Below are 14,746 nucleotides of genomic sequence, written 5' to 3' on the forward strand. Positions count from 1 at the left end.
ACCTGGAGGGAGAGACCATACCTGTTTTCTTTTTTAATAAAATGAGGAGAAGAGGGCAACCTTCCCAGGACCTGGCATAAAACCTTCATCAGAGCAGGGTCTCAAACACATCTTTATTTAGTCATTTTTTACAAAGAAAAGGTAAAGAAACCAATTATCTTTAGGCAATAACCTGAATGCTAGAGAGGTGTGAACAGATAATACCAACAGGTTCACATTTTTGTGAACAGACAGTTGTTGGCAAAGAGCAGCATCCATAACTATTTTCAGAATTGAGAGGGAAGAGCCGAATTCTATTATAGATGGCATATTCTGTGCCTCTCCCATCATAATTATTGCCAAGAGTTTCAAAGCCAGTCAACAGTGAACACACAGCTATTCTAAAGAGCATCCTCAAGCACTTTTTTCCTCTTGGGCATACACTCCCTTATTCTGGGAGAGTAATTAAGAAAATGTGCTTGTGCCAGACATATTTTTTCTCCTCTTCTTTGAACCTTCTCCTGGTGACAGCCTTCAAAAAGTTAGCAAAGAGGCTCCATGGCAGCTGTCCCTTATCCCCTGGCCCAAACTGTAAACATACACAGATTCCGATAAAACAGCATATATGTCTAGGTTGACATCAACAGTGTATCCCGAAATGTAATTATTGCAGATAAATATGAAATGTTTTCTTCCAAATCAGCGTCACAGCTGGAAGGTGAGGGGACTCGATGGGTGGATTTGGTTGGGCAAAGGGATTGGAGGAATTTAATGAAATGATATTACTAATAATTTTGCCAAGGCTTATTGTGTAAATCTGGGCAAGTCACTGCTATTTAGTAAATGGAATTGAGAGTGGATAAAATCTATAATAAAAAATTCATACGGGATGCCAGGAAGAAATTAAAAGTTTGCCTATCAGCTGTCAAACAGTCACCTGATTTCCTCTAGTTTTACTTGAAAACATTAGACAACACATAAATGAAATGGCACATTATTTTTCACCACATCCAAATTTTCTATAATCTTTGAAATTGAATAATAACATCCATATAAAACACTGTAATTGCAAAATAAGGTGTTAAGGAAAACGTGAATGCCCCATTTAATGAATTTTCAAGAAGCACAGATAGGAAAGATCGTAGACGATTCAGTATTTAATAGTTTCTAGAAGCATTCCTTTATGCACCAAAAAATATCTCCACTGTACACTAAGGACAGATTTCCTAAGGAAAAATCCTCTAGCTGTTAGAAATAAACACTAAGTTAAGTATGCTTTAAAATAATCCAATTTCTTATGCTTATTTCAAGAGAGGCTAGAACTAATTAAATGATATCAGCACCTTACAATAATTGACTGACTTTTTGCAAAGATATAGGCCCACACGTCTCTCTATTAGCTTTAGTAGCCTTTTATCTAATTTCATTACCTTCCAGGAAGCAACAAGAACTATTTCTGTGAAATCCTAGGGTAGAGGGTTGGAGTGATCAATCACTCCAGTCTTTTAAACCTGGGGTCCTTGGGTCGTAAGTGGCTGGTAAGGCACAGTTTTGCTTTTGGAAACTAAAAATATGTGTACTCAGGAATATGCAGTTTATGAGGAGAAGGCCATGTTTCGGCAGAATTTCAAAGTGGCCTGTGAACCTGAAAATTTTCACAAAAGAACAAATAAAGTAGCCTAACTTCCAGTTTACAAATAAGCCTGGAGAGTGGAAATGATTGCTCTGAAGACAAACCTACAGCACCTATAAAATACCTAGAACCAGGTCTCTTGATAACCAATTAGCTCAGTGTACTGTTCTGCCCCTATCATTTTTCTCAGAACTACCAGGCAGGGGAAAATGTGTTAAATGTGCACAGTGTGTTTGTAACCAGATCTTACTTCAGGGAATACAGTAGTTCCTAGGTCAGAATAGTGTCTATAAATCCAAAGGCTGAAGATGTGGAAGGTAATATAGGTGGTCTACATGAGTTAAAAAAAAAACTCCAATAAATGCCATGCTGCCTCTAAGCCAAGCTCATTGCCATGGCCTTGAGACCTGTGGCAGCATATGCTTTGGTCTTCAAGATCAAAGAGAAAGAAAGCCTCAGGCCCCTTAAAGGGGGACACAGATCCTGAGATATCACATATACTAGAGAACTACCTCAGTTACTAACACATGCCAGCTATGTGGTCTCTTCCCACCTCACTGCCTCAGCATCACTGCCCCTGGACCCCCCCTTCTCCGATGATTATAGACATAATCATTTCAAGGCATACATATATAACACACAAATGAAAATACTGCATGACATTTAACTGATGATTTTTCATAATTAATTTTAGGAAAGAATGTCATAAAGTAAATAATGAAGAAGAAATCTCTATTAATCCTGCCAAACCACCCTGTACAGTTTCTTGGCATTTATAAAACAAGAAAGCTGTTTAATTAATGCCTATATATCATGTGTGCATAAACATCAAAGTACATATTCTAGTCCTACCATTTATATATAGCATGGTGTCAGGCAAATGACTTAATCTGTCTGTGACTCGAGTTCCTTGTTATTAAAATGGAGATAACATCAGTACTGACATTATTGGATTGTTGTGAGCATTAAATGTGGTAGTATGTACAAAATGTCTATAACAAAGCTTTGTATTTTATGATTTTTATAAACAGTTCTCATCATCATTATCATTACCTTTCTTATCATTACTAAGAGGCACATATGCAATTAATTACTTATGGGGAAGGAGTTAAGAAGAAAGCTTAAGATAAAATTGTTTATTAACGAAATGCTCAAGCTATCATGAAAATTCAAGCTATTCCCTGGGAGAACACCAGGCAGTCTTCAGCCCAGGTTTTTCTTGGGGCCACATTCCCATGGACTTGTCACACCAGGGTTCTCCACCCAAGTGGGATGCGAGGGTTGGTTTGATCTGGGTCAGTGGAGCAGTTCCCCTCCCTCCTGTACCTGGGGGTGGGACAGCCTCAGGTGCTCCCAGTCTCATTGCGTGGGAGATCTGATTAGTCCAAGTGTCCTACCTCTCAAATATTTTCATGACAATTTTAAAGATAATGGGGTGCTCTTGGAATCTATGGAGACAGTTTTTCGGATGCAATGTCACCATGAGAATGAAAACCTCAAATCATGCCTGGCTTGGATGACTCTGTTGGGGTCATGTTATCCCATGACAAGGACCCATCTAAGGCCATGGAACACTGAAAAATTAGTAACTTCCAACACAAGGACAGATGCCAAGACTCCCAATGGTGGAAGAGGCTGACATTATACAAGTAATTATCCATCCAGTGTCTATTTCAACTTAAAATATGTTGTCAAAAATGAAGAGTTTTACCTTTTTAAATTCAGCAATGCCCAAGGTATTCCAGAGGGAGTATGAAATGCAGGTAGCAATTTTACCCCAAGTTCCACTGCTTTCTCTCGAAATATCTGAAAAGTTAAACAGTCAAGTAAGCTACGGTTGTAAGCAAAACAAAATGTACTATACTGCTATCTCTCATCCAGCACTTTTCTACTTTAAAATTTTCTATATATGAAAAAAATTAAAATTTTCTGAAATTAAAAGAATTCCCAAATAAGTATAATTATCTAGGAAAGCTAGAATGGTCCAAGGGCCACGTGTGCTGTAGGACATTTATTCCAATTTTGCTTGCACATTAGAATCACATGGGGAGTTTTTTTTTGTTTTTTTTTTAATATATTTTATTGATTTTTTACAGAGAGGAAGGGAGAGGAATAGAGAGTTAGAAACATCGATGAGAGAGAAACATCGATCAGCTGCCTCCTGCACATCTCCTACTGGGGATGTGCCCGCAACCCAGGTACATGCCCTTGACCGGAATCAAACCTGGGACCCTTCAGTCCGCAGGCCGACACTCTATCCACTGAGCCAAACCGGTTTCGGCTCACATGGGGAGTTTTAAATAATACGGATGTCTGGGTTGCACTCCTGAGATTCTGGTTTGGAGCTTCCAGATCAGAATAGTTTAAAGCATCACAGGTGATGTCAGATGATTCCAATGTGCAAGCCAGGAGGAGAACCACTGTTATTGGTGGATAAGTCGTGGACTAAAAATCCTGGTCCTTTTCTCTCCTCACTTATTTATGAGATCACAGTGAAAGAAGACCAGAGGGATGGAGGTAGTAAAGGTTAAGGGGACCCAATATATGGTGACGGAAGGTGATCTGACTTTGAGTGGTGGGAACACAATGCAATATACAGATGATGTATCATAGAAATGTATATTTGAAACCTATGTGATCTTATTAATCAATGTCACTCCAATAAAATTAATAAAAAATAAAAATAACACCCACAAAAAATAAAGTTATAAAAAGACATATTATTGTAAGTAATCGATATGTCTGTCCTCTTAGCCCTTGACAGTTTGAATTTCCTCTAATGGTAAGTGTAAGTGATTTGAAAGATACAAAGTTAAATTAGGTACACATTCTACCCAGGATTTGGTAAAGAAGATAATAGATGCACAATACATATCTAGAACACAGATACATGGGAGCTGGAGATAAAATTGTCTAGGAGTTCAGAAGGCTGTGTGGTGGAGAGGCACTTCCATGAAGGTTGTATGCAGCATGTACGCGAGGCTAATAATGCCAGAGACTGGGGTGAGGATGGGAAGTGGAGGGGGCATCCCTGAAGGCATTGGTCTAAACACAGGCAGAGGTGAGTGGGGACCTGCAGGAGAAATGGAACAGGCCAGTAAAGGGGAATGCTGCTAAATAAGGTCAGGCACACACAGCTGTGTTGACCTAAACTATGAAAGGTCATAAATGAAAGGCTAGGAATTTTATTCTGTTAAAATGGAAAAATATTGACAGTTTTTGAGCAGCCAATTCACTGGAGAAAATCATGCTTTAGGAAGATTAACTGGTTGACATCCATTCGTAGTTCTGGTCCAAAGAAAAGCACAGAGTTAGTTTACTCATTGGAGGAAGCACTGCTCCAGCTGTGGCAGCAAGCAGGTGCCTTCCCCCTTCTCCTGGTCACATGGTGTGCCTGAGCATGGGAGGCTGGGAACTACACACTTTCCTTTTGCCTCTTTTTTTCAAACAAGGGAGATGCGAGAAAGGCTGGGGGAGCCCTGAAAAGCATGGAGAATAGAAGCAAGTCCTCTCCCAGCCATTGGGAAAGCGTGAATGAAAGCAGTGTCAAAGCAGCCAGTATGGCCCGGCCGGCATGGCTCAGTGGTTGAGCATCGGCCTATGAACCAGGAGGTCACTGTTAGATTCCCGGTCAGGGCATATGCCTGATTGGCAGGCTCAGTCCCCAGCCGGGGAGGGGTTAGGGGTGGGAGTTGGGGGGTGCAGGAGGCAGCCGATCAGTGATTCTCTCTCATCATTGATGTTTCTATCTCTCTCTCCCTCTCCCTTCCTCTCTGAAATCAATAAAAATATATATTTAAGCAAATAATAATAAAGCAGTCAGTGTGGCTTCTCCAGAGAGTGGGTTCCAGTCCACAGCGCCTGCTCCAAGACCTGAGTCTCATCACAGAAACCTGGGCACGTGAGCTCCCACACTGAAGACTACCCCATAACACCAATGTTGGCTCTATTTCTGAGACCCTACTCTTTTGGAATCCCACTCTCATTTAGTAATAAAAATTAAGAAAGTAGTGTGTTTAATGTAAAACTCTGATTGACAATCGATTTAGATAAACTAATATTCCTGGAGTCCAGGCATTTGAAGTATATAGAAATAGCTAAAAAAATAGAGGTACCATGTTTCCCCTCCACAAATTATTACAACTCTTTAAAGTAGACAATTTCCTGTTCCAACAACTAACAATGCATGGAAAGAGAGGAGAGAAAAAAAAAGACCAAAGGGTATATTCTTCCTCCTTTCTCTGCCTTACCCTAGAGCAGTGGTTCTCAACCTTCCTAATGCCACGACCCTTTAATACAGTTCCTCATGTTGTGGTGACCCCCAACCATAAAATTATTTTCGTTGCTACTTCATAACTGTAATTTTGCTACTGTTATGAATCGTGATGTAAATATCTGATATGCAGGATGTATTTTCATTGTTACAAATTGAACATAATTAAAGCATAGTGATTAATCACAAAAACAATATGTAATTATATATGTGTTTTCTGATGGTCTTAGGCGACCCCTGTGAAAGGGTCATTCGACCCCCAAAGGGGTCTCGACCCACAGGTTAAGAACCGCTGCCCTAGAGAATTCCAAGTTCTCTTCTGCTGTATGGGATTACCCAATTATTGCCCAGCCATCTCTTGACTTTCTAGTTTCAACCCAATTTCTTAAAACTGTAAATTGACTCTTTTTCAAGAAACTTGTAAGAGATAAAAGTCAAACTATGCAGTTAAAACACCATCGTTAATAGTGTCGGAAACTATCTATCGTCTTCACTAGCAGAGAAGAGTACAGACCCCCAAAAGCTAGTGACCTTTGAAGCCCTAGCAAAGGTCGGAGCTGTACACCACCCAGTTCATCTAGATAATGGTAGCTGAAGCATCATCCCCACCTTAGTTCACTTAATTCCTTAGATACTCATTTAAATCCTTGTTGATTATTATTGATTAGATATTCTGCCTATTTCTGGAAATTGTCTGCTGATGAACTAATCTGTGTGTCATTGAAATCTCCTTACCTAAGGGCTACTCCAGATCAATAAAAGGTGGGAGCGGCCTGAGCATCAGTGGAAGTCTTCCTGGACTTGCCCGCCTGGTCCCCCAATATTTCCAAATTATCTCGTGTCATTTTTCTCTCATTTGTGTGCGGCTCCTCTTTCAGATCCCGAACCCTAATCCACGCAGGACGTGGAGGGAAACACACCCGACAAATAGTATAATCTTATGGCAGGTGAGTTAAGGGTCCAGGCTTTAAAAACATTCTTCAAATTGGGTAATCTTGGACAAATTGCTTAATCTCCCTGTACCTAAATTTCCTCGTTTTAAAATGGGAATAACAATAGCATTTACTATTTTAAAGGTTGTGGAAAGAAATGAACACACTATTACATTTAAAGATCTTAGAATACATAGCAACTACTCTAAAAGGCTAGTTGTAGTTTTCATAGTGATGATAATAACGGTATTTCCCCAAGAACTTTCCTTATTTAACTGCTTGAAATTTTTTCTGGTCTTGGCCTTTACCCAACTGCTGTTTTCATACCTTCTACTCAAGTTCTGTGAGTGTGTGCTCCCTCCCCCAAAACACACACTCTTAATCACAAGCATTCATTCTCAAGAACTAAGCACTCAGTTCTTACCACCTGCTGGAATTCCTAAATTCAACTTCCCAGTTTAGCTTTAGTTCTGTACTTCTATTTCTGTGCTCACACCACAGTTTGGGTGTCTTGTTGTCTCCTGACACTTAACATGTCCAAGATGAAATCAATCATTTAATGTCCCAGGCAAACTTCCCCAGTTCCATCACTGACATGGACACTGAGTCCCTGGGGCTTGAGAGCACAGGCATTTTGACTTTAGATTTATTGCTCTTCAGTCCCTGAAATGTCTCATATATAGCTCATTCCCTTTCCATGATATGAGCATAATCCATATTTTCATCGCTGGGTACAATGAAATGGCATGATGGAAAAGAAGGTCCTCCAATCAAGTCTACCACTTTCTCTTTTTAGTATCCAATGTTCTTGTTCAAGAAACCATACTGATTCCCTCTGTTGTCTAAAATATCAGGTCAAAACTGATCTACTGACCTTACAATGACCTCCATCAATCTATTATCTTCTGTTCTCTCAAAGACCAGTCTGACTCTAGCTTGAATCTCATGGTCTCAAGCACTCACTCAAGTTCAGTCCATTCTATTATCTGTTTTTTAATGTTCCTCAGCTTTATCTTTACTGAGATATAATTGACATATAACATTGTGTACAATATGATTTGATATGTATAGAAATGATTACCACAATAAGGTTATTTAACACCTCCATCTTTGTTTTTATTGGTGATGCCACCTTACCACCTTTAGTATATTTATTTACACAATTCTCTCATCCTGAAACTCCCTTTTCTGCCTCCTTCTGGGCCATACAAATTCACCTATTATTCAAGACCAAGGCCAAGATCTTTTCCTTCTGTGAACACCTACAATGCAGCTTTTGATTTTAGAAAGCAAGATATATTCCTTCCTTCTTTTATTCCCAAGTAATTTTCTTTCTAAAAGTAGAGAAAAAATCCTCAGTTTCTTCGTCATTGCCTATTATACATATCCACCTCAGACTAGGTCATTTTGTTTTTAAATGTATTGATATCACCGTATTTCTGTAAGTAGCATGGGGGAAGTTATTTATATTCTCAGTTAACAGGAAACAATGGCACATCCTGTCTCAAGGTTTTTGTCTTTACTGGTTCCTTTGGCTGCAATGCTCTTTCTCTCCACTTTCCTGTTTTGTTCTTAACTTCAGTGGTCCCTTTAAATAGTCCCTTTTTAAGAGAGGTCTTTTTCAAGAACTCCCCATAAAGTTGGCCATTTTCACTTATTATTTATCATATCATCTTTTTAATTTCCATTTCATATGGAAGCCTCCAAAGCATGGACTTCGCCTTATTTGGTGGTGGTGGTGGTGTGTGTAGCATCTAGCAAAGTAACTGGTGCTCAATAATAAAGGTTCATTTAATAAACAGACATAGCTGGGGCACTATAATGAGAAACCACTGATATTCCAGTGTTTGCAAATCGCTCCATCCCATTCCACTGGTTTCTACTACCTGAAAATAATTATGTCACGTATTCCGGAGTCTTGGGCACAATTACAAAAGAGTTTTGGATTCTAACATTAAACTATTGATGCTTTCAATGACATCATATGTGAGCCAGAATCAGTTCCAATTCTTCATGTTTGATTTACCTTCTCCTGAGATATGAAGAGAGGTTACTTGGAGGAGGAATCTAGATTCTCAAAGAGAACATCTTTCTAGCTAACATGGCCAGAAGGTAATAAAATTCCAAACTAGCTTATCAAGTTAATATTATTAAAAGAATAAAGGAGAAATGTCACAAATCATTCTAAAGGGCAGTTAAATTTTAACTAGCACATCTTGGATAATGTGCTGGAAAGCAAACGATCACAAGAAGTACACTAAATGGTACTTCAGCACTCCTTCAAAGGGGCAGGCATGACGGACAGAGGGCGGAGCCCCGGCCAGCAGGTGCTGCTAGGACCGGCTCTCCCATGGCTTCAATGGGAGGCCTGCACCAGTCACTTAACTTTTCTGGTTCTCAGTTTCCCCAGTAAAATGGGAGAGCAGGGCTCATAATCTCTACTTTTGATTTAACCCTGAAAAAAACCTAGTATTCAGAAGTCATAAAGCTAGTACTGAAATGAGACTGGCAAAAGAGCAAAATTATGCTCATGTTTTATGAAGATAAGTGCTAACTTGCCACCGGATTCTTCATCAGTCTTTTTTTTTGTTTGTTTGTTTTTTTAAAAATATATTTTATTAATTTTTTACAGAGAGGAAGGGAGAGAGATAGAGAGTTAGAAACATCGATGAGAGAGAAACATCGATCAGCTGCCTCCTGCACACTCCCCACTGGGGATGTGCCCGCAACCCAGGTACATGCCCTTGACCGGAATCGAACCTGGGACCCTTCAGTCCGCAGGCCGACGCTCTATCCACTGAGCCAAACCGGTTTTGGCATTCTTCATCAGTCTTGATTTCCAGGGTTTGTTGGTACTTATATTTGGTGAAGAGGATTTTACAAAGTTAAAAAAATAAAATGAAAAATGACAGTAAATAAAATGTAATCCATGTTGACAACAGGTATTTCCTATTTTTTTAAAAATGACCATTAAAATTAAATAGGATATTTGTGCAATTCACCAATCAGTTTGAGATGGGCAAATATCTTATGATTCAACAAGAATCTTCAGAAAAATTCTGCATAAGAGAGATTCTGATTTTACTCACAGTAAAAATAAAAACTAATATATGCTAAAAGAAGAGTGGTAAAATATTATAAAACAGCTTATAAAATAATCTTTAAAGCATGCAACTCACACATAGGTTTAGATAAAAACATTTATGGTCTAAAGTCAAGAATTTCAAAATAACTACACCCAAACTGTATCTTTCAATTACACTTAAGTAAGATCATCACAGTCTTTGATCAATGTTTAAAAAACTTCAGATTTTAGAATCTGTCAAATAAAAACATTTATCTTTTTACTCTACCCTTACAAATAGGATTGGACAAGGCCGTAAAACAAGATGTATGGCTTTCCTTGCTTTGCTAGTTTGCAGATCCCCAAAGAACTGTACAATATATTTACATGCCAGAGCCAAGAGTTTAGAAAGAAGAAGTGAAGAAGAACAGACAGTGCTGGAAAGAACCAGTTTCAGTTCAGGCATGCTTCGGTTTAAATGCACAATCAATATGAAAACCTGTCTTCAAATGCGCTCGCTGAAAACTTCACAGTTAAAAGATCAAACACCGATTTTCCCCATTAATAAAAGCAGACTTTACCTATTACTCATTATTGCTACAAAAAGCTTTCAGTGAACAATGCCAGAGAAATGATAAATATCTGGCTGAACAATAACAGAAATAACCCATATATTGTTAGCTGAGTCGATCAACACACATAATATGAACCAAATTTAATCCTTCAACAAACTTATTGAGCTACTCTGGCTTTTTTGGTTTAGAGTGGAACCTCTAAAGGTTAAATATTCAAGTAAAGACATATAAAGTAATTAATACAGCAGAAATTTACAGCTCGAAGAGCCAGCCAAGGTCAACTATTCCCATAATCTTGATATGTAGTTGAGGAAACTAAGGTTCAGAGAGGCCCTCTTCTAGTTCAGTGATTTGATAGGGGATGGTGTATGATGGTAGCTACAGCCAAGTAGTGCTGGACTCATGCCACCTCAGATACCTCTACCTCTTTTGATGTAGAGGGACTCCCCCTGTGAGTCTCTTGTATCGGTATGTGTCCACATCTTCACTTTGCTGCCTACTTTTAACCTTTGCATTTTCGCTCTAATTAATTAAAATCCCAAACTGAAATTTAAAAAAATACTTTTGTTTTATTTCTCAAATTGCATTATGAACTTCATTTTTTTCAAGTTTATAGGTTTTAATTAGATGAACACTTTTGTCAATTGTTTTGTTTTTTCCCCCTGTGATTCAGTACAATTCATTCTTTAGCTTTTAGGCAATTAGATGAAGAGAGTGTCCTTCACTTTCCTAAAAAATTAAAGCACTAAGATCTCAACTTGTTTATTCAAAACATAAAGGATATGCATACGAACCTGCCAGTAACCTTGGGTCAAAACTTAAGAGGAAACAATATAATTGTACCTTTGACTTGAGTTTCTAATGTATGAAAGCACAAAGCTTAAAAGCAAGAAAAACACTTCTTATATTTTATAAATCTAGATGCAAAATGCACTAGTGAATAGGCATTTTATTTATTTATTTTTAAAATACATTTTTATTGATTTCAGAGAGGAAGAGGGAGAGAATAGAAAATATCAATTATGAGAGAGAATCATTGATTGGCTGCCTCCTGCATGCCCCCTACTGGAGATTGAGCCCACAACCCGGGCATGTGCCCTTGACTGGAATCAAACCTGGGACCCTTCAGTCTGCAGGCCAATGCTCTGTCCACTGAGCCAAATTGGCTAGGGCATGAATAGGTATTTTAGACTTAACTATCTTTACCCTATCTAATAAAGAGGTAATATGCAAATTGACCATCACTCCAACACACAACATGGCCGCCCTAATGTGGTCAAAGATGGCTGCCCCAATGTGGACACAAGATGGCCGGCAGGGGAGGGCAGTTATGGGCAACCAGGCCAACAGGGGAGGGCAATTGGGAGGGACCAGGCCTGCAAGGGAGGGCAGTTGGGGGGGAGGGGGCCAGGCCTGCAGGGGAGGGCAGTTGGGGGGGACCCAGGCCTGCAGGGGAGGGCAGTTGGGGGTGACCAGGCCAGCAGGGGAGGGCAATTGGGGGTGACCAGGCCAGCAGGGGAGAGCAGTTAGGGGCAATCGGGCTGGCAGGGGAGCAGTTAGGCGTCGATCAGGCTGGCAGGGGCGTGGTTAGGGGGTGATCAGGCTGGCAGGCAGAAGCAGTTAGGGGCAATCAGGAAGGCAGGCAGGTGAGTGGTTGGGATCCAGCAGTCCCGGATTGTGAGAGGGATGTCCAACTGCCCAGTGGGATCAGGCCTAAATGGGCAGTTGGACATCCCTCGAGGGGTCCCCGATTGGAGAGGGTGCAGGCTGGGCTGAGGAACACCCTCCCCCCCCCCCCCCCCATGCACAAATTTTGTGCACTGGACCTCTAGTAAAAGATATTTTCATGAAAAAATTAATAGCAAGTTAATTTTTTTAAAGTTTGCTTTTATGTTATCCCCTACTCATAATGAATAAATGTTGATAAATGAACACTGATTTTTTTTCCCCTATGGGCTCTGATTTCATTCCCTGGTTCCCGAGTTGGCAAGATTTTCTAAAGTTAAGAGAACAGGGTGAAAGATGAAGAGGAAACTTGGAAAATTTTCAGGCTGTTGTCCAAGGTAGACATCACCAGTATCCAGGTATGCAGAGACCAATGCTACCTACACCTGGAAATTGCTTGTGTTTTCCCTGAGCAGAAGCTAGGGTCAAGGTGGTAACAGACACACTGAACAGGGAGTCAGGAAGCCCAAGTTCAAGTTCAGATCTGCTGCTCACTAGTTCTGCACCATGAATATGAGTAACTTCACTTCTCATTTCTGAGAGCTAAGGGGCAAAGATACATAAATGACGACACCAAGAAATTATATTGGTTGTCTGATAGAGGAAATAGCTTGAGAAATAATTAGGGTCCTTCAAGAAAGTGTCTCCTAAAGAAGAAAGTTTGTTGTAGAGATAAATGGTGCAGAGGGGGAAGCTGGGAAAAATAATATAGTATGATGATAGGAAATTGTCCCTCTTCTAACATGCATTCCATATGGAAGTTACAAGTGCACAGAAAAGGAGAGGAAAGGCTATTTAGCTCCTGTGGTTAGAATTAGTCTGAGGTGTTCCCCACATTGTGTTCTCTTAGATGCTTTAACTCCTAAAGTAGCAGCCCAAGAACAGTAAATAACAGCAAAACAGTCCAAACCATGACACAGTCCTCAAAAATGAGCTGTTGAGCTGCTCATTTTATCTCAATTTATGTTTAAAAAATGGGCAAGTTACCAACATGATGCTCTGAAAAATATGCAGTATATTGTTAATAACATTTAACATTAGATAAGTATGCCAGCAAGTTTCTAAACCCACATTTCATACAAAAAAAAAACAAAACATTTTAAAATAAACCATGCCTGCTAAAGACACAGGAATTATGAAAGCATGTACCCTATCTAGCTATGACTTCTAACATAATTTGTGAAATCCCCCACATAGAGCTTGCTAATACGTGATATCATAGCGTTAAAACAAGGAGTGTTCTATTTATTATTACACTAGAGGCCTAGTGCATGAAATTCGTGCACTTGGGGCGTCCCTCAGCCGAGCCTGTGCCCTCTCGCAGTCCAGGAGCCCTCGGGGGATGTCCGATTGCTGGCTTAGGCCCATGGGGAGCAGGCCTAAGCGGGCAGTTTGACATCCTTAGTGCTGCTGCAGAGGCGGGAGAGGCTTCCGCCACCGCCACTGCGCTCGCCAGCTTCTGGCTGACTGGCACTTCCCCTGTGGGAGCGCACTGACCACCAGGGGGCAGCTCCTGTGTTGAGCATCTGCCCTCTGGTGGTCAGTGCACGTTAAAGTGATCTGTTGTCCTGCCGTTAGTTTGATTTGCATATTAGCCTTTTATTATATAGGATTTGCAGGTAAACAGCACAAATCATTTGGAATATACAAAATTTGGACTTGGGAAACCTTTGTTCATTAGAAAGATAAGAGGAAGAAAATAACAGCCTCATCTATGCAAGTATATTATGATTCCTGGGCATTTTGGGGTTATGAAGCGTTCTATGTTAGTGAATTGTTCCAGATCCCCAATCTCACTGTTAAAGAGCATTAAAATGTTTATAGTTTATCCTTCTTCTTTGCATTGATTTCAAAAACTTGTTTAGTTCTTTTGATTTAGTGAAACGTGCAGGGATCCTGTCTTGGTGACTCAGCATCAGCATCACACGCAAACTCTGAGTTGGAGCCCTGTCATCAGCTGCCTGGGCTGTATTATCTTGAACATTCACTTTGTGCCTCAGTTTCTAGGTATATGAATAGGGAATCATTCTCCCAAATCACAAGATATTTAAATGTGATTAAATGCACAAGTGCTTTTTGAAGAGCTATAACAATAGCTATCATCTGCATTGTTCTTTGCTATAAGATAGTGGTTTCCTCAGGAATTACTGAAAGATGTTAGCATTTTTGTCCATACAAATGGACCAAAAGCTGTTGAGCTTTTTCATGTCTGCTCTTTGTCCTGTGATTCTATGGTCCTGCTCTTTCTTCCTGTGATTAGCTATCAGCTCATTACAGTGAAGATGACTCACTGTTGCTCTCCTTCTAAGTTGGAGTAATTTTGTAAACAGTTGTCTGTATCAGGGCTTGAAGTATCTATCTTTTGGGAAGGGAATAAACTTCAGGAAATGTTCCCTTTTTGTGTCAGATGACATAACTTGAACTATAAACTCTATAGGTATGAAAAAGCAATGAATTAGCATATTATTTAGCAGTAATAGTTTGCAGATTTACAAAATACACTAAATAGCCATATCTACATAGGTTTTTTTCTTTTTTGAAAAAAAAAAAAGGCAAAATGTAAAT

At 39.7% G+C, this 14,746-nt stretch overlaps 1 protein-coding gene across 1 annotated transcript in view; it reads right to left on the bottom strand.

The window, feature by feature from the left end:
• Nucleotides 1–14,746, bottom strand: part of MAN1A1 (mannosidase alpha class 1A member 1) — a 152,165-nt gene that overhangs the window by 53,530 nt on the left and 83,889 nt on the right. The window contains exon 6 of the mRNA XM_070417580.1: nucleotides 3,324–3,418. Within this exon, the coding sequence (XP_070273681.1) occupies nucleotides 3,324–3,418 (95 nt within the window). The remainder of the gene's footprint in view (nucleotides 1–3,323; nucleotides 3,419–14,746) is intronic.

Source organism: Myotis yumanensis, unplaced genomic scaffold, assembly GCF_028538775.1.
Source record: "Myotis yumanensis isolate MYYU_CA2020_CCGP unplaced genomic scaffold, mMyoYum1.0.hap1 SCAF_6, whole genome shotgun sequence".
Taxonomy (NCBI): domain Eukaryota; kingdom Metazoa; phylum Chordata; class Mammalia; order Chiroptera; family Vespertilionidae; genus Myotis; species Myotis yumanensis.